The sequence below is a fragment of the Falco naumanni genome, chromosome 17 (genome assembly GCF_017639655.2).
Source record: "Falco naumanni isolate bFalNau1 chromosome 17, bFalNau1.pat, whole genome shotgun sequence".
Lineage (NCBI taxonomy): Eukaryota > Metazoa > Chordata > Aves > Falconiformes > Falconidae > Falco > Falco naumanni.
Window position 1 is genome coordinate 1,474,053 of NC_054070.1, and position 18,599 is coordinate 1,492,651.

The 18,599-nt window shown below is 57.9% G+C and overlaps 3 protein-coding genes across 22 annotated transcripts in view; 2 read left to right on the forward strand and 1 right to left on the reverse strand.

The window, feature by feature from the left end:
- The first annotated feature begins 69 nt into the window (after window positions 1–69).
- LOC121098452 (alpha-1,6-mannosyl-glycoprotein 4-beta-N-acetylglucosaminyltransferase-like) lies at window positions 70–11,363 on the forward strand. Of its 4 annotated transcripts, XM_040616426.1 has the most exons (5): window positions 4,282–4,941; window positions 5,258–5,426; window positions 8,002–8,136; window positions 8,456–8,603; window positions 8,930–11,363. In XM_040616426.1, exons 3-5 carry the CDS (start codon window positions 8,026–8,028, stop codon window positions 10,072–10,074), a joined length of 1,404 nt encoding a protein of 467 aa, XP_040472360.1. In that variant the 5' UTR covers window positions 4,282–4,941; window positions 5,258–5,426; window positions 8,002–8,025; the 3' UTR covers window positions 10,075–11,363. The 4 variants fall into 4 exon arrangements, with proteins under 4 accessions (XP_040472361.1, XP_040472360.1, XP_040472359.1 ...); XM_040616427.1 differs by lacking the exons at window positions 4,282–4,941; window positions 5,258–5,426 and adding an exon at window positions 70–1,128; XM_040616425.1 differs by lacking the exon at window positions 5,258–5,426.
- Window positions 11,364–11,450: 87 nt separating this feature from the next.
- Window positions 11,451–18,578, reverse strand: TMEM9 (transmembrane protein 9). Of its 3 annotated transcripts, none has more exons than XM_040616432.1 (6): window positions 18,529–18,578; window positions 16,219–16,320; window positions 15,705–15,796; window positions 15,172–15,280; window positions 14,532–14,663; window positions 11,451–12,769 (listed from the first exon to the last, which is right to left on the reverse strand). In XM_040616432.1, exons 2-6 carry the CDS (start codon window positions 16,312–16,314, stop codon window positions 12,620–12,622), a joined length of 579 nt encoding a protein of 192 aa, XP_040472366.1. In that variant the 5' UTR covers window positions 16,315–16,320; window positions 18,529–18,578; the 3' UTR covers window positions 11,451–12,619. The 3 variants fall into 3 exon arrangements, with proteins under 3 accessions (XP_040472366.1, XP_040472365.1, XP_040472367.1); XM_040616431.1 differs by having other exon boundaries at window positions 18,438–18,538; XM_040616433.1 differs by lacking the exon at window positions 18,529–18,578 and adding an exon at window positions 18,161–18,346.
- Window positions 16,327–18,599, forward strand: part of IGFN1 (immunoglobulin like and fibronectin type III domain containing 1) — a 62,783-nt gene continuing 60,510 nt past the window's right edge. For all 15 annotated transcript variants that reach the window (XM_040616408.1, XM_040616412.1, XM_040616419.1 and 12 more), the window contains exon 1: window positions 16,327–16,768. The gene's annotated coding sequence lies outside the window, so the exon portion shown is untranslated. The remainder of the gene's footprint in view (window positions 16,769–18,599) is intronic.

Consider the following 18,599-nt stretch of genomic DNA (forward strand, 5'->3'; position numbering starts at 1 on the left):
CGGGAAGAAGCAGGAGGTTTTGCTTTCCAGCTTTAGTAGGACCAGAAACAATTAACAGACAAAATGCATGTTTGTTTTGCTCCAGCAGGATTGCATTCAAACACAGTGTGATATTTCAGTGTCTGAGGAGCAGTAAGCAAAGCAGCGGTGATCAACAATAATGCTAATTCGCAGTCCAACAGACAGGAGTTTAAGGAAAGAAAAAAGCATACATGATCAAACAAAGGAGTTATTTCAAAGAGGATTTGTAAGGCAAAAGTCTGTCTTGAATTTAAAGATACTCCAGGTTCTCACAGCGATGTTTCCTCTTTGAAAAGAAGATCTAAACCTTTAAAACCAGAAGGTGCTTTTCAGAGAAGATAAACAGAGGGAGGGAGAGGGGATGGAGGGGGTAAACTGAAATAACTGAAGCAGTGATGAAGGACTTGCCTGTGTCTTATCTAAGAGCAGTGGAGTAGTGTTGGCCTGTTGGCACTGGAAAGCCTGGAGGCAGTCTGTGGTCTGGCTTTTGCCTAAAGAAATTAATTCCTGTGAGGAAGAAGCGGCCCTGAAACTTTCTGTGGCTCTGGGTTGACTGAGAAGGGAGAGGGGCAGAGAGGTTGGGCCCGTCAGGAGCACGGACTGTTGCGTCCAGCGTGCGTCGGGCTGGAGAGGCGATGGCAGGTGAACACCTTGCTGCTGCCAGCCGGGGGTCTGGTGGAGGAGTGGTGGCAGCAGAGGAGGTGCTGGAGTGCAGGTGGGCCACAGCGGGAAGAGTAACCCTGGACTGGGTTTTGCTGCCTGTCCGTGCTTAGCTCCTCAGACCTGTTTCGCATCACATCTTGTCTCAAGCGGGAGTAAGCGAGTGCTCTGTCCACGCCTAATGTTTAGTGAAGCTCCTGGAAGGAGAGAGAGTTCTGCCATCTCCGTTTGAATTTCATACACAAATACCCCCTGATCCCGGTGTAGCTGCCGGCGAGGAGTTCCTTGCGTGTGCCTCTGCCACTGTAAATCTCCACCAAGGACATCTGCCCCAAATGTGGATCTGCGTGAGGGTCTCTGTGCTGTTGACTTCAGACAAACATATTTGGGAAAACTACCTTGCCATTCCCCTTTTCACTGCCGCTGGACACACGTCGATGCCGACAGGTGGGTTTTGAAACTAGATTAATCAAAGTAGAGTTACAGGGCAAGAAAAATGTGCCGTTATCCGTGGTAACGAAGCTGGTTTCGGTGATGGTGCAGCCGAGTCTGAGCTGTTGCCTTTGCGGTGCAGGAGAGGAAGAACAGCAAGCTGGTGCAGGAGCCGTGCGTAAGGGCTGCAGCTGCAGCGCTCCAGGCGTTGCGCAGCACACGTGTGGCAGGAAGCAATGGGTAGATAACGATTTTCTTTTTATGATGGGATGAACTCGGTGACAAGTCCTCTGGTCACAGGGTGGAGTTTCTCCACTGGAGTTGAGGAAGGAAACATGGACAGTGAGCGTGGTTACCTTTGCCTTGCGCCGGGGCTGTCTCAGCCGGTGTGTGCTGGCCCGGGGGGGCACCCAGCTGCTCGGGGCCTGTCTCCCGCAGAAGCCCAGGTGCTTTGAAGAGCTTCAGGGCGCTTTCCACAGCGTACCCTGAGAAGTGCTGTTGGCCACGATGGTGCCAGCGCCGCATGCCTGGTGGTTGCTGCTTGTGCTGTGCACAAGGTGTGGATGTGGAGGGTGGGGGCAGGGATGTTCCGTTCTGGGCTGGCGGCTGGGGTCTGTATGAAGCTCTGCCCTTGCTGGTGGAGAGCTGCTCCAGCCCAGTGGGGACGGCAACGGCAGCCTGTGCCTTGCTCTTGCTTCTGTGAAGAAACACAGAACAAATCTCAGGGCCGTGTGGTTTTGACATCTGTGGCAGCAGGAAGATGTTCTAACCAGGCATATGGCATGTCCAGGGCGCGCTTCGTGTTCTGGAGCAGAGGTGCTGCAGCAGCACCCGTGCCAGATGGTGAACGGCTTTCAGCCCCGTAACTCTCCCTGGGCAACCGGCCCTTGAGCCGTGCGGGTGGCAGCGGCTGGGCGGGAGGTTTCCTGCTACCGACAGACTGGCTGGTTTCAGATAAGGACATTTAAATACGGACAGATGCCCCTACCTCAAAGAGGTGCCTCTCCTATGCCAGCTGCCTTTAAGTCTGAAATGCATAAAAGGTAGAGGAACAATGTTGAATTTTTTTTTCCTTTGCAATTAGCAAACCTTACGATGACTCCAGTGAGGGAGCTGTGTGGTTCAGCAGTGTGGGCAGGGATCCAGGACCTGTTGTGATCCACATGGGGAGACCAGTGAGGCAGTGGGGACGCTGCAGGGGTTGGGATCTGCTTGCCCACGTGTAGAGCCGCAGGGCACCGTGGTTTCCCCTCCCTGGCATCGTGATGGCCAGAGCCCGACGCTCTCCCTGCTGCGTGGGGCCCTCATTTACCTCCGCTTTGTCCTGCTTGGGCTCCTGAATAATGGAAGGCTTGTAAGCGGATCTGGCCCAGCTCTCTGGTTTCCCCAGGGGAAACACGGAGGCTCGGCCACCACCCTGCCCTCTCCTTGCCGGGCCTCAGGTGTAGGGTGGGAGCTGAGCCGGGGCAGGGTGAGCGCTGGGTGCCGTGGGGCAGGTGGCCAGTACCTGTGGGGAGTCCCCTGGTGCCTGTCCCACCCCAGTGCTCCGCTCCAGCCCCAGCTGGGGGGACTGGCCCTCCCTGGCCCCCCGCACAGGGTCTGTGCCTGTGCAGCCACATTGCCCCTCTTGAAATAGCCTTTGGACCTGGGGCTTCGCTCTCCAGTTTATTGCAAGAACCAGCAAAAAATGTGCCTTTTAGCTTCGTTTGAGCCACCTCTGTTCTTCAGGCAAAATAATTCAGCGAGCAGAGTGCGAGCGCTGGGTCCCAGGCCAGGGGGAGGTTTGCAAGTGGCTCTGGGGGCCAGAGCCCTGGTTGTGCCTGGGTGCTAACAATGTGCGGTGGCCCCTGGGGGGGAGGTGGGTGGAGGGGCCCTTTTCCAGACCCTGAATTCAGCATTTGGGATTTGCACCATAGCACAAGGAGGTGACAGCTCAGGCTGGGCTTGTGGGACTTGCTTGGAAGGCAAGAGGGCCCAGGACCACATGGCGGTGGGCACCGGGGGCTGCGTCCTGCCTGTGAATTCCTTTCCTGCTCCAGGCAGGCTCATGGATGTGCCTAGAGAGGGTCAAATTCTGCCCTAGCACTGCACCCTGAGATGGCACGTGGGGGGAACCAAAGGAGGATTCTGGTGGCTCTGCAGCACCCGTAGCAGTGCTGTCCTGACCCGCGTGTTTCTGTGGCCGGGCTGCCTGTTGCACCCGCGAGTGCTGGCGACTCCAGGGCTGCGCTGGGCTCCGCGGCCGCCCGCCCTCCTCCTCCTTCCTGCGAGTGCAGGAAGGACCAAGCCCTGGTTCCTTCCTGCACAGGGATGGGGGTCATGGGGCATCTGTGGTGAGAAAAGCCCTCCCCATACTGTAGCTGCTGCTGGTTGTTTAGACATCCCCCACAAGCTGCCAAGCCCCACATCCCTTCCTTTCCGCGTGCGATTGAACAGCAGATCTCTGCTGGGTTGCACCACCCTGGCTCCCTTGGCTCTCCCAGCACCTTCCAGCCCTGCCCAGGTGTAGATGCTGGCTTTGCTCCAGTGCTGGCAGGGTGTCCCCACTGAGCTCCTCGGGACCCTGGTGTGACAGAGCCACAGGCATCCCGTGGTGGGAATTTAAGGATTTAAAAATCAAGCAGAGTTTGAAAAGCAAAAGCCATCAGATCCAGGAGCCTGTGGACATCTCTTCCTCTCCTTCCCGGCGCCATCGCCTGCCTCCTGCCCTGCCTGGCCTCTCTGCAGCCCCTTGTCCTCGCACAAGTGTCCAGGGCCAGCGGCTCCACTGGGACCCGCAGCAAGCAGCGGGGGCTGGGAGGTGTCACAGGGGATTCGTAGAAGATGGAGCCTGGGGAGAGACATTGGGGCCTTTCTGAAGGTAGGAGAGGTCCAAGCCAGCGAGGAGGGAAACGGGATCTGCGCTTCCATGTGGATTAATGGGGAGGATGGGATGGAGGAGAAGGGAAGGGTCTCGCTCTCCTTGGGATGCTGTAGGTGAGTTGCCGTGTTGGAAGGTGGTGAGGAGCACCTGGCTGAGCTGGGTGCTGCTGTTGGGTGACTGATGGGTGCTCGGGGTCCACGTTCCCGCTGTGGGTCTGGAGGGAGGAAGCAGTGGGAGAGCAGCAAGGCTTGGAGGGTGGAGGAGCTGGGGGCCAGCTGGGCTGTGGGAAGAGCCCCGCGTGGCCGCCAGTGGCTTGTGGGGAGGGAAGAGGCTTTGTCCCCAGCCAGGGCTGTGATGCCCAGTGCTCCGGTGGGTGTGGGGCGTGGGGGGGAGCCGTGGTGGTGCCCCTGTGGGATGCATCCCGGGTGGGATCCTGGCAGCCAGCCCTGCCCTGCCCTGGGTTGCCGGGGGTGCAGTTCTGGCTCGGCAGCCCCAGAGGTTTCTGCCATCTCAGCACAAGGGCTGGAACACGAACGGACAGGACAGTGCAGTGTCACCGTGGGAGTTTGGGGCGCTGGGGCTTGGTGAGAGCCCTTGGGGGTCTGACCCTGCCTGAGGGACCAGGGCTGCCAGCAGGTGCCATGGGGAGTGCCCAGTCCGGGCTAGGGGGGAAGCTGGGGTTGCCCTAACTCCCACAGTGGGACTGGGGGGCCTTTGCCCCATCCCACCTGGGGACCCCACCAGCCCGGCCAGTTCACCCAGTGCTCACCGGCATGGGGCAGAGGCGGCCAGCAGACGCTCCTCCTCTGCGGGAGGCAGACGAGGACTCGGGGTGGGGCTTTGCTGAGCGAGAAACCAGAGTCCAGCCAGCCCTGGGGAAGTTGCCAGGGCCGAGCACCCTGCGAGACAGCGAGGCTGCCTGGCTCCCACGGCTGAGCACCCACGCGCTGGGCTGCCGCGCACCCGTAAGTCTCTGCCGCCACGGTGGGCGCATCTGGAGCGGTGCTGGGCATCAGCTGCCTCACCGGTGTCATGGGCTGGGGCTGCATGGGGAAGGGGTGCCCTGGGCCGGGGTCGCCTGGGGAGCTGGGGCGGGTGAGGACGGGTTGGTGGCTGGGGGTCCCCATGCTGTCAGCTGTGGGGACCGGGTCAGACCCAGGTGTCCCTTTACTGAGCTGCTTGCAGAGCCCCCCTGTGCCGTGGGGCTGTGGGAGACCCGGGTTGACCTAAAGCTTTGGCTCCCAGTGTCCTGCGCTACTGAAACGAGGCTTTTCCCCCCAGTTCCTCCCTGCGGGACATCCCCTGGAACAGGTAAACCAACAGTGTGGGGCTGGACCCCAGGCTGGCTCCCAGGGGGCCCAAGGGTGCCCCATCCCACGGAGCCCCAGGCTGCCGTGATTTGCCCATCGGGGACATCGTGCTGCCACAATTTGCCGTGTCCTCTGCTCAAGTGAGTGACGATAGCTGGCACTGGGTTACACCCTGCCCCTCTCCATCCCGGGGATCCACACCGAGAGGTGGTGGTGGGCACTGGGCCAGGATGCGGGAGATCTGGCACTTACCCCGCTGGGTGATGCGTAGCCTTTTTCCGTGCCTCAGTTTCCCCCAGCATGGAGGGGTGCTTCTGGCAGTGGGACAGTGAACCCTGGTTGTTCCCCTCCTCCGCCGGCAACCAGCCCCAGTCTCCCCAGTGCTGGAGGAAGCAGCTGGAGCCGCCAGCGTGCAGGGAGCATCCGGCCCTTCCTCACAGCCTCGCGGGACCGAGGCTGTGTATTTACTCCTTGTCCTTCCCCTCCGCTGCTGAACTGAGTCATGGCTGCTGCGTCACGCAGCCCATTTGGCTGGGGCTCTCCTACTGAAGCAGAGAGTTTGGCTCCAGGCAAGTGGCTCGCAGCAGCCAGCCGCTCCTGGCCGCTGGCCCGATGTCTCCGTAGGGCAGGAGCAGGAACCGGGATGCTTCGTGGAGGCACCCTGAGGAGCAGCAGCAGCAGCCAAGAGGGTGCTGCATCCTGGTGATGTGTCTACAGTGGCGTGGCCCTTGGTTGTGTGCCTGTCTAGCTTGGCTGCTCATTTCTGCATGGAGCTAAAAATCAAAAGCCCAATTAGGGAGCTAATTATGGGGTAGCATTCATTACCTTCTGTTCTGTTAAGCCTGTGATGTTGGAGGGGTGAGGTGCATGGGACCCCCTGTTCCCCACAGGCTCCGCGGATGATACTGCTGCCTGGGGGAGCTGGGGATGCTGAGCAGCACCTTGTTTTCCATCCAGGATGGGCTTCTGGCAGCCAACCGCCCTCCCGGCAGCCAGAAATCCTTTGGCCACCCAGAGCATAAATACGCCCAGCGCGGTGTGTGGCCAGCGGCCAAGCCTCATCGTTCCCAGTTTGCCCCATGGCCTCGCACTGCCCCGCAGAGCACGGAGGTCCGGGCCTGGAAATCCACCTCCAGGTGGCTCTGGGGTGGGGGGTCCCCTGGCCTGGGATGGGTCCCCAAAGCTGCTCCCCCCGCAGCCGGCAAAGCCTGTGCCCCATCGCTGCGGGGGGTGGGGAGATTTGGGGAGAGCTGGCCATAGGGCTGCCCCATGGCAATGAGCACCCCCAATTCTCCCCACCCAGCTGTGACCTGGAAGGAGATTTTAAGCAGCTCCAGGAGCTTCTTGTCCCCCCAGTGCTTCGAAGAGCCAGCGATGGCGAGCTTGCGGCCACCACTGGGCTCGGGGGGAGGGGGGGGGGGGGGCGGCTCCTCCACCCTCCTTGGCCCAGGTGGGTCTGGATAATGGCACGGCTCAGCCCAGCCCTCCCCGGGAGAGAGCAGCTCGTGCTGTTTTAATTGCTTATCTGAGAAACCAGCAACGTTCCTGGGTGAGGTCAGCGCAGCAAGGACAGCACGGGCTGCTGCGTTGGGGGAGGGGGACACGGGGGGGACGGACACAGACGGACAGTACGGGACGACGACGTACGGACACCTGCTTGAGTCAACATCAGCCTGTTGAGAGGCTGAAAACCCTCCGAGGGACTCTTGGGCAGGAAAATGGGGGGTTTCTCCTTAAAATAAGCCCAGCACGTGCAGCAGGGCTACGTGTTGGCTGCAGAGCAGCGGTTGATGCAGTGATGTTTCGGGAGAGAAGCCCTGGGCGAAGCCCAGCCTTCGTGCGGGCCGGCCGGCAGCTTTCTCACCGGTTGGTTGTACAACTTGTGAGCGCTTTGCCTCCATGTGGCTCATCCAAAGATGCTTTGACCAAAAGGAGCTGCCGTGGCCTGAGGAGTTTGGATGGAGCTGGCTGTGTGTGCCCCGCCAGGCTGGGCGCTCGCTCGGTCTCCAGTTTCTCTCCCAGGGCAGACCCAGTCATATTTATAATGGAAAAAAAGGCTCCCAGGTGCACACAGGAGCCTTTTAGCCTCCTGCCACGCCTCTGCTACGAGAGGTGAAATATCTCGAGAGCAGTATAACGTCCTTGAAGGTGACGCTCTCCTGCCTTGGGGACAGGTTTCTTGTCCTACCGAGCAAGTGATGTGGCTGGGACTGGGCAAACACGGCTGCCTGGAGGCAGGCAGTGAGCAGGGGGGGCTGGGGGGGCTGCTTCATCCTGGCCGTGCTGGAAGAGCAGCCTGGGCTCCCTTGAGACCTGAGTGTTTCCCAGGGCTTGGTGCCAAGTCTCGAGGACTTGGTGGCTGCTCCTGGGGTGCCACCCTGACCCAAAAGCCTTCAGGGATGTGTGTGTCACCTGCGTTTCTTCTGCCTCTGGCTCTGGGGCTGCGGCGCGGGGTGTTGCAGGGCAGCTGGGGGCATTGGCGGGGCTGGTGGGGTGGATTTTGTACCTGGCTGAGTTTTGTTGGTGCTGGATCGGAGTGTCCTGCCCCTGCCTGCCCAAAGGGGACGGTGCACAAGTGCCCCATGGCTGCCCCAGGTGCGCACCCCTGGGTGCTCTGAGCAGAGGGGTGAGCCCCAGGGGTGCATGCAGGTGCCACCCCGCTGTCCCATCCAGGGGATGGTGGTTTTCCCCAGCCTGTACCCGTTCCTCCAGCAGGCCTGAGCGTGCCAGCCTGGTGCTATGCGATGCTCCCTGAAGCGCTCCGTCACAGCTGTGCTTGCAGCCTCCTTCCTCCTCCTTCTCCTCCTCCTCCTCCATGGGGGCAGCCAGCAGGAACAGGATCACCCGGAGGTGAGTCCCCCGCCAGTGATGTCCTACTGGAAGGGGCCTCTGGAGCATCCTCCATCCCCACCTGCCCCACATGGACCCCAAGACCAGCTCTGCTCCCTTCCATGCACCGGATTGCTTCCAAACCCCAGCTCTGCCTTCCCTTCTCCCTGGGGCTGCCCAGTGTGCATGGGCCTTCCCTGATCCAGGAGCTGGGAGGGCAGGACAGGGGCTCCCCCTCATTTCTGGGTCTCCCTTTTATTTCTGGGTCTCTCTGTTGTCATTCCCCCTTGCTCACGTGTGTCCATGGGATCTGACCTGGCTGCCTGCGGCTCCCATCCAGGTGGAGCTTAGGGGCTTGGCCCCAGACACCATCCTGCAGATGCTGCAGCCGGAAGGAGCCCAGCGCATCCTCAGGGACTCGGATGATCTCTCTGTGCTCCACAACATCTCCTACCACCTCCTCGCTGGCTCCCCGTCACCCCACAAAAGTGAGTGGCTCTGGGTTTGCACATCTGCCCCGTTGCAGCTGCCCATCTCAGCATGGACCTGCCCTATCGCTGCTGCTGCCGTGGCAGGGAGGGGGTCTGCTTCCAACCTTGTGGGGATGGGGGACCTGCTGATACCTGGTGCCTGCCTCCCTAGCCAGCCTTTGCTGCTCTGTTTGGGGAGATGGTGGGGTAGAGGAAGATCCATGTGGTCCAGGTGTGCTTCATACTTCTGTGCCTTGCACTGGGGCAGGTGTTTTGGGTTTCCCTGATCTCTGTGGGGTGGCTGAGATCCCACAGCCTGCCACTGCCTCTCTTTTACCTTGCAGAATTCTTGGCGGTGGGATTGGCATCAGTACGGCGGCCACGTGGCTACTACCTCCCGGCCACGCTCCAGTCCCTCTTCAAGCAGTCGACAGAGGAGGAGCTGCAGGAGATGGTGGTGGTGGTGCACCTGGCAGATGCAGACCCTGGGTGGAATGCGCGTGTGGCCGCCAGCATCGCCCACAAGTTTGCTCACCAGATCCTCCTGGGCCGGCTCCTGCTTATCCACGCCCCCCACGAGTTTTACCCCACCCTGGAGGGCCTGAAGAGGAACTACAATGACCCAGAGGAGCGGGTGAAGTTCAGGTCCAAGCAGAACGTGGACTATGCCTTCCTCCTCGCCTTCGCCGCCAACCTCTCGTCCTACTACTTGATGATCGAGGATGATGTGTGGTGCGCCAAGTCCTTCCTGACGGCCATCCGCAAGGCACTGGCTTCCCAGGAAGGCTCCAACTGGGCCACCCTTGAGTTCTCCAAGCTGGGCTACATCGGTAAGCTCTACCGCTCCAGTGACCTTCCTCGCCTGGCTCGCTTCCTCCTCCTCTTCTACCAGGAGATGCCCTGCGACTGGCTGCTGGTTCACTTCCGCCTCCTGCTCACCCAGAAGGACGTCATCCGCTTCAAGCCCTCCCTCTTCCAGCACATGGGCCTCTACTCCTCCTTCCAGGGCACCGTCAACCGGCTGGAGGACGATGAGTTCCAGGCCGATGCCTTGGACCTCCCAGACAACCCGCCAGCCGCCTTGTTCACCAGCATGTCCATCTTCGAGAACTACGAGCCCCTCAAGGCTTACAGCACGGCAGAGGGGTACTTCTGGGGGAAGGACCCAGCAGCCGGCAGCGTCTTCTCTGTCGTCTTCCAGCAGCCGGCCCGTGTCACCCGTGTCCGGGTACGCACCGGTTCCAGCGAGCGCCGCAGCGATTTCCTGCACGCGGGGGTGCTGGAGCTGGGCCGGCGGCATCGGGCCGATGGCCGCGACTGCGCTGCCTACACCACTGTGGGCACCTTTGAGAAAGGGACCTTCGAGCGGCGGGGCCTGGAGAGGGGCATGCCCGGCCCCGTGGAGTGCGTGAGGATCCGGGTGACTCGGAACCAAAGCGAGTGGCTCATCATCCAGAGCATCGACATCTGGACCGCAACAGACACCTGACCGCGGGCGTGGCAGGCTGCCAGAGCGGCTGGATTTTGTATTAAGAGATCCTTTATTTTTATCACTCGCTTTTTTGATAAGGAATTAAATTATTGACTGCCGCTGGCACTGCTGCTCGTCTCTGGAGGGATGGCAGGCGCTGCTGTGGGGGCCACCAGGCTGTGCCGGCTGGGGGGTGCCCGGGCGAGCGGCGCAAGGGTGTGGAGAGGAGCAGAGGCTTGGGAGCCTCAGGCTGGGCAGTAGAAAACATTTCGTCCTGGGGAGGGTGGTGTACAGGACAAAGCTAATCAACCAATTAACAAACCCAGTAATTAACCAGGCAGCAGCATTTTTTGCAGCCTCTCCAGTCCCTTCCCCATCTGAGGTCTCCAACCCACTGCCTCCCGACATCCAGCCTGCGCGGTTTTTCCTCTCCTGTCCCATTTTCAAGCTGTTCCGGGGGGGCGGGGGGTGTCGCTCACCAACCCCTCCCCCCTGCCCTCCAGGATCAGGGACCCAGGGGTGCAGGACCCCCCCCCCCCCGCTGGTGATCACCCACGGCTCGGCGCTGACCCGAGGGGCACCGGCCACCAGATGGACCCATCGCACCAGCCCGGTCCCGCACGACACCTCGGCAGCTCAGCCAGCCCTCGCTTCTGTTCACACTCGTAAAAGTTTTGGGTTTTTTTTCCCCTCTCAGGGGCTGCAGTTCCCAGGGACCAACACCGTGTCCACGAGGGATGGACAAGGAAGATGAGGTTTCAAAAAGGGGGAGAAAGATCCAACGACTGAGCACCACAGAACAAGGATGGGTGAAGGAAAAATGTGACCTCGGTACGACGTGCAGCTCTGGGTACTTTTTAGCCCAGCGAGGTGCTGAGGGGTAACTGGGGTTCAGGTAGGCAGCGGGCACAAAGCCCCCAGAAGGTTCCGTTTGGATTTGTCTGGCAGGATCAGCGGGAAGGGCTAGATCCTGCTGGGCAGCTCCATCAAAAGCCGCTGGCACTAGCATGCAAGGCGGTGACCAGTGCCTCTCCCAGTTAAGCTTTTAGCACCAATTGCCCAACTTCCCGCAAGCGAGGAATTCTGATCCGCTCGGCCCCCCCGCTGGGCAGCTCGGGGGCTGACCTGTGCCACACAGGAGTGCTCTGGTGGGCTGCCGTTTTAAGCCCTGCTCTCCTGGAGCGAGACAGTCACCCCCCTGAGCACAGACAGACCAAAGCCAGCGCCAGGGCATCCACCTGTGGTGCAGAAACACCCGAGTGCCATAAGCACAGCTCTGTCTTGAGGTCTTGTGGCCTGCCGGGCACTGAAGGCTGCCTGGAGGGCAGCCACCCAGTGCTGGGAGCCCCAGACCTGGCATCATGGGACCTTTCCCTGAAAAAAAGCCAGCTGTGTACTAGATCTTTGTCTGCATTTAATAGAGAGATGCTACATGATAAACTCCAGCACCTTCCTGACATTACAAACGTTCTCAGTGGGATCAGTATATACATTGCAGATACACTTCAGTTTCCTCCACACAGCTCAAGTACAGTCAGAGCTCTCCGCGTGTTTTGAGCAGCACAAGTGTCCCCTTTCCAGGGCCCCAGGACCCAGACAAGTGTTTACGGTGCTCCAGTAGAGCCTTTGCTCGATTTCTCCTGGACACAAATGCTCTTCACCCCAGGGAGAGCACCAAGGGTTACCACCGTGGGTACAAACGGAAGGCTTTCCTCCCCAGTATGCTTTTATCCACGGATAAAGCAGGAAAAGATAGGAATGTAAATCAACCTTTTACCTGCTGGTCTCTTACTTCTGAATGGACTAATCAGTTCTGCGATATGCACCTACACAGAAACAAGCTGCAGTCTCAGTTATGCTGGTGTAGATCTGGACAGACTCCACTGAAGAGAGTGGAAATCCACTCCGTTTACACCAGGGTAAGTGCAAGCAGCAGCTGACCGTTGGCAGGGAAACCCCTCCTCGTCCTTCCACACACTTGTCTCAGCACCTGACACCCAATTAACATCGGTGTAAACTGGAGGAGGGGGTGGCTTCTTTGTCCTGAAGGAGCGCCACATAATTTATCCCACATTAAAATGATCCCACTATATTTATCCCAGAAGGCCTCAGCCAGCTTCCAACACTCCGCAGCGAGACCCCTGTCTCTGATGCGGGGGTGGGCTGACGGAGACTTCAGTCCCAGCAGGTGGTGCCTGCAGGGCCCAGCCGAGCGTGCAGCCCCACTGGAGCCAGCTCGTGGCCGCGGCAGCAGCGTTGCATGCGACTGACCGCTTACATGCAGCCACGACTGACCGCTTACATGCGGCCACGGGGCTAACGGTCAGCGCAGAGCTCAGCCAGGTGAGGGTTAAGGAGCCTCTGGGCTGAGAGGTGAAGGGCAAGGGGACAAAACCAGAGGCAAGCATTTTGGTCTGCTTCTCTCTACGAAGACGGTAAATCAGAGAGGGTTAGAGCTGTCAGTCAAACACCACGAATGTCCTGAAGGATGACCTGCTGTCTGTCTTGACCAGCGGAGCTACCCTGTCTTTTGGGAAGTGGTGCCGCATAGCTCAGCAAAGATCTAGCTCAGCATCTTGTGGCGGTCAAAAACTGTCTTCCTCTGCTCCTGCACCTGGCGCTTCCAGCGCTGCTGGGCCCCCTCCACCCTCTCCAGCACCGTGTTGGCTCTGGCGCCAGACGGGGTGGGGGCTGTGGCCAAGGAGCGAGCATCCTGCAATGGAAAGAAACGGTAAAAGAGACGGAGGCATGCCCAGCCCAAACGCAGCAGGTGGCAGCTTGACTCTGGAAGAAACTTCAACTGAAAAAGCAGTTCAAGGCTTGAGTTGTCCTGACACTCATTTTCAGAGCTCCTCAACACCAGCTCCCCAACTCTGCTGGAGAGCTTGCTCTTGGGGACCACCCATGGTAAAGGCACAGGCCTCAAATAAAAGCCCTTTAGGAGAGGAACTGCACCAAGTCTAAACCTCTGCTGGAAAGCCACTGCTGGGAGTCTGCAGGGAGCCGCACTGCTAAAGCAAAACTGCATCACCCTGCTGAAACGAGGCCAACAATTTCTGTTGTCCTCAGCGCGCTTAGCTTACCTAGTAGCTGCTCATCTGTCTCTCAGATGGTGCTGCAGGACTTTTGTCCAGCCCTGCTGTTCAGACTGCTCAAACAACCGCATTTACACAGCAGTAATATCAGAAGGCCCCTTCAATGGGGACCCATCGTGGCACACAAACACCAAGGCACACAGAGTTTACAGTCCAGCACATTGGAATACGATAAACTTCATCTAAGATCAGGAATTACAGTGTGCACCTAGCTCTAAATCTGAATTATTGCTGTGGAGCAAAAGCATAATCAGATAGCATCCAGAGTCACCAGTTGCTAGGGACGGCCTCCTCACGAGTGTCCTCCCAGCAGCCCGGGGGTGGCAGCCGGGGTGATGCTCGAGCAGTGCCCTGGGGTTTGGAACAGCTCCGGGAGAGCTCTGCCTAGCACTGCGCCTGGCTAAACTGCGCGTGTCTGAACCGAGCAAGCCCCAGGGAAAGCTGTGTCACAGAGCCACGCGCTACGCTCAGAGCCAGCCAGCCTGGGACAGCCCTTGCATCCTACAAACAGAGCGTGAGCTACAGATGCAATCAAGCATGAGAGCTAATCACTGTGCATGCAGCCACTCCACTCCACACAGATTTACAAGGGTGCCCTTGTTCTGAAATCCCCCTTGGAATCGGGCCCGATCTTTCCCCCTAAAGCACTGCCTCTCTCCCAGGGGGAAGGATGTTGTAAGCTGGATGCTGAAATTGCATGAATTTCATGCGGCAAGAAATTTGTTCTCCCCTGACATCTGAGAGAGATTGAGAGTAGCTCTCTTCAGCTGGGTTCTGATCTTCTTACCCAAGATTTTGTATGCCAAGTACCCCAGAAAGATGGAATCTGACTGAAATTCTGCTCTGGGAAGAAGCACAAGGGACAAGAGCCTAGATACAACAGGGCCCAGCCCCAGAGCAGGGTCAAACAACACCTCAGAGGCCAATCTTTCAAGCAGCTAGAAAAGAGGCCTGCCTGATGTTTCAGCACATCATTAAACCCATCCTTCCCTGGAAGCTCACCACCAAGTAACTACACCTAGGACACTGCACAAACAGGAACTGTTTGACTTTCAGTTTCATCTAGACTGACATACCAAATTCAAGTCACTTGGTGAAAAAGCCACCCCCTGCCCCAGAGGACGGGTCTCATCCTGGGCTCGTAATACAGAACTTGTACTCTGAGTATTTCTTTGTGCTTCAGCATGATTTGCACAGATTTGAGTCTAAACGTTTACCTGTGATAAGTGCCCAAAGATCAATGGCGTTGGTCCCACACTGGATCAGAGGGGACAAGCACAAGGTCACTCTGTTTCCCTGTCAGTCCTTCTCTTGTCACCCTACCACCCAGTCTCCACCGTGACCACAGCCACCCGCATGCATCAGGTGGCACAGCCTCACCTCGTTCTCCTCCTCGTTGTGCAGGGGCTGGGTGTAAGCATCTGGCTTCCGGATCAGAGGGTCCACCAGCACAAGGAAAGCCATGTAAAGCAGCAGTGCCCCCACCACGGACAAGTAAATGATGATGATCACCTGCAGTTAAGGACAGCATAGTGGAAAAGGATCAGCAATGTAGAGGAGAAGCAGACAGAGGATGGGAAGCTCCCTTCACAACTGCCTCTCACATCTGATCTCTCATTTTAATTCTGCTCACTAGAAAGCCTCCTGCACTTGCAGGAAGGCTGAGGAGACCTAAGTGCCATCGCTGCATAACCCGTGCTGATCTGCTCTGCACTGTGCCAGTTTTGGGCATGTGCTGCATGTGAAAGGAGACCAGCATGATGGGTCCCTGCTCAGAGGTGCTTGGCACTGTCACACATCCTCAGCAAGAAGACCGGGCTCCTGTGCAGCCTGCTCCTCACGCCAGGAAGCCTCCTGACTCGGACACTGTGCTCCTGGCACTACCACCGTGTAGTAGCTGTGACAGTTTTATTTTCCCTTTCTGGGCTCTTCTCCATGAGCCCGCCAGTCTCGCTGTGCCTGTGATGGCATGGCATGGCAAGGAGAAGGAGCCAGCCACAGGGAGCAGACCCACAATTACCTTGATGGTGGTGGTGCTGCGCTCCTCGTACTTGCATTCACACAGCAGGCAGTAGGCCTCCACATCATTCCCTGGCACGGGCATTGGCTCCACAACGTGCAGGCAGTTGCTGCAACACAAAATCAGTGACAGTACAAAGTGAAACTCATGCTCTGTGGAAGGACGTTGAGGTGACTTTGCGTGTCCCAGCTTTCCCATCAGGCTGATAACACTGATCTGGTTTTAAGAGTTCCCCTCACAGCTCAACTGGCCCAAAGCTCCTGGGACAGACTGTCCAAGCGCCTTCTGCAGGGATCCAGTCCAGGTGAAACAGACTGGAGGGTATGCCCTACATCTGCTGAGAGCCGCAGCTTAAGAAATCACGCCTCCCAGATTCCTCAATCCCTGTTCAAAAAATGCCCCTTGCCTGGGTTGAACATCACCTACCAAAACTGCTTCCTCTGCAAATGCACAGGTAGGGAACTACTTCCTTAGCAGCAGCTGGAAACTCTGGAGCGTTGGACCAACCCCTCAGGCTTCAACCCACAACTCACCAGTCCTTCTGCGACACATTCTTGTTGTAAATGTGCCCACTGATGTTCCGGTATGGGGGACAGATGCACTTGCAGCGGATGTCCTCTGAGCTCTGCAGAAGCAAGAGGAGACGGCACTAGTGAGCGAACACGTGTGTCCAGTTCTGCTGCCCTGGCCACGCAGGGGTGTGGGAAGAGGCAAAACATTCTCAGAGAGAGGACTTCACACATCTCTTCTTGTGCTGCTGCTTTGACATGAATAACTTCACAGTTTTAAAACGCCTTGAGCACCTCTGCTCCAGATGCCAGGTACTTTTCAAACGAATTTTAAAATGCAAACTCCAAAATATGGCAGAAGACAGGGCAGAGGCTACCATCACATACATTCACAGCTCTACATACGATAAATGTACAACTGCTATAGCACTCCTTATCTTTGCAAACTTCCACAGAAAAACAGCTGCTTCTCTGCCATTGCTGTTTGTGTTGTACTACACACACGGTTCACTGCTTGTGTCTGAAGCTGTTCACTCACCTTGCTGGCTTGTGCTGGGGGAGAAAGGACGCAGCACAGCAGCACAATCAGCAGCATGGAGCTCGCACACTTCCAGGTGCACTGGACAAACATCATGGAAGCCTGAGGAAACAAAAATGCATATCCAGGATGAAGTATCTCAGCTGAATGCAGCCAGAATGAGTTAGTTTGAGCTTTCTTTTTTGGCCCACTTACTTCTATTTTGCCCAGGAAGTAGAAATTTATCCCTGAATCAAGGCTGATGCCAGTTGGAACCTCCTGGAAACACTTTACACAGATCCCAAGAAATACTCAAATAAAACTCTCAAGGCTTTCACCATCTAGAGCCACAAATCCAAACTCTCATAGTCCTGCAAAAAAATACTGCTGACTTCCTCACAATTTGACTTCTGCAACTCCAGATAACCTCCTGTTACTCTCCAACTACTGAAGAGCTCTGCAACAGGTACTTTGCTGCTGACAGTTTCGCCCAGTAAAAGATACAGAACCAGAAAAGCCACGGACCAAGACTGACCTGAAGAAGTACAGTTGGGCCTCGCTGGTGGACTGTGTAAGTGTTAAATCGTTCACCTTCTGATACTCATTTTGCTTCTGAAGGGGTCAGCATATTTTCCTCTCTCAAGAGCCATTAACTATGGCAATGGAATGGAATATTTACCGATTCCTAAACCTCCTTTACCTCAAGACAACTGTTCCGTACAAACCTAGTTTCTAAAAATTACTTCAAGTTGCTAGGCTGCTGAATTCATTATATGCGTTTTGCTCTATATGCATAGGTAAAGTTGTTCTAGAGACGTGTGTTTGCACAAATCCAAAAGAATACGGGTTCATTTTCTTTGCCGCAAAAGGAAAGTCAGTTCATTAACAAGGCTGGCATTCACATTGCAACAGCAGCAGCTTGGAGACAAAAGGCACGGCAGGCCTCATGGTGTCACCCTGGGGAGAGCTCTGAAAAGCCACTTCAGCACAGCTTTATTCAGGGAAGGTAATTTACACCTTTATTAATCAGCTCTATACGGCACATGTAATCCCACAGCTAACTGCAGGTACTTATACTCTATTACCTAACATAATTCCATTCGTATTTACATCACTGGGATGCTCTATCACCGTTTGCTTTATCCTATGTGAACTCTCTTAAAAATTAATGTAACAGGTTACAAACACCAAGTTCCTCTCTCCTTTATCTAAACAAAACACCAGTTAAACAAGCTGACCTGCCAAAAACCATCAAAGTGCATTCCAGTCCTACCTACCAGCCTATGGCAGGATTTCTTAACCCTTTGCACCCCAGTGAGCAGAAACCTCCGCAAACAACGTATTTTTCTTTGGAGACATCAGGGTTTTTACTTCTTCATCAGAAATGCTGGTTAGTGTATGGCCTAGCTGCACATGTGCCCCACTGTAGGTGGTTTCGGGTTGCTACTTGCTTGGATTTATAATTCAGCAACGGAGCACGTACTTAGAATTTTGTTTTAACCTGGTCAACTAAATTCAGATCATCTGAACAATTCATAACTGCCATTTTTAATAAAAGCAGGGGAAAACGCGTCGTCTACTAGACCGTGCCTCCCAGCAACGCAATGCGAATTTTGGGTGCCGCTGGCCAGGCCCGTGACCACGCCGAGGGCAGCGCAGCCCCGGCCCCACGGCGTGCCCAGGGGCACCGGCCCCCGCGCCTGGAGCCGGCTCTTCCCAGCGCATCAGCCCGGCCGCCCGCAGGCACCTGCCCAACGGCACCCGCATCCCGACCGCCCCAACCGGGAACCGCCGCGGAGCAGCGGGGCTCACACGCGGCGAGGTAGTCGCGCCTGAGGCGCCTGGCAGCGCCCCCGGGTCACCCCAACACCGGCTCCACCTTCAGGTCCCCCGCAGCCCCCCCGAGACTAAACGCGGCCCCGCTCCGCCCCGGGCTCCGCATTGCAGCCGCGGCGGCGCTCACCCGGCCCCTCGGCCCCGCAAGGCGCGGGGCTTCCTCCGGCCGCGGCCCCCCGGTGCCCGCCGAAGGGCGGCAGGTGCTCAGCCCCTCAGCGGCTCCCCCGACGCCGCTGCCCCCGCTCCGGCGGCTCGGCCGCCCGAGGGGCCTCCGGGCAATCCAGGCCGCTGCCACCGCAGGAGCCGCAGGCCGCCGCCACCGGAGCGCCCCCACCACCGGAGCGCCCCCCGCCCACCAAGCATCCGCCCACCGGGTTCCCCCGCGGGCCGGCGAGGCCACTCACGGCTCAGGCCCGGGGGCAGGGAGGCGGCGCGGGGCAGGGAGCGGGCCGGGCCCGGCCTCCCCTCAGGCCGCTCGGAGCGCGGGGACCCTACCTGCCCCTCCACACCGCCGCGCACGGCCCGCCGCGCCGGCCCCCACAAGCCCCGCCCCCGCCCCGCTGCCC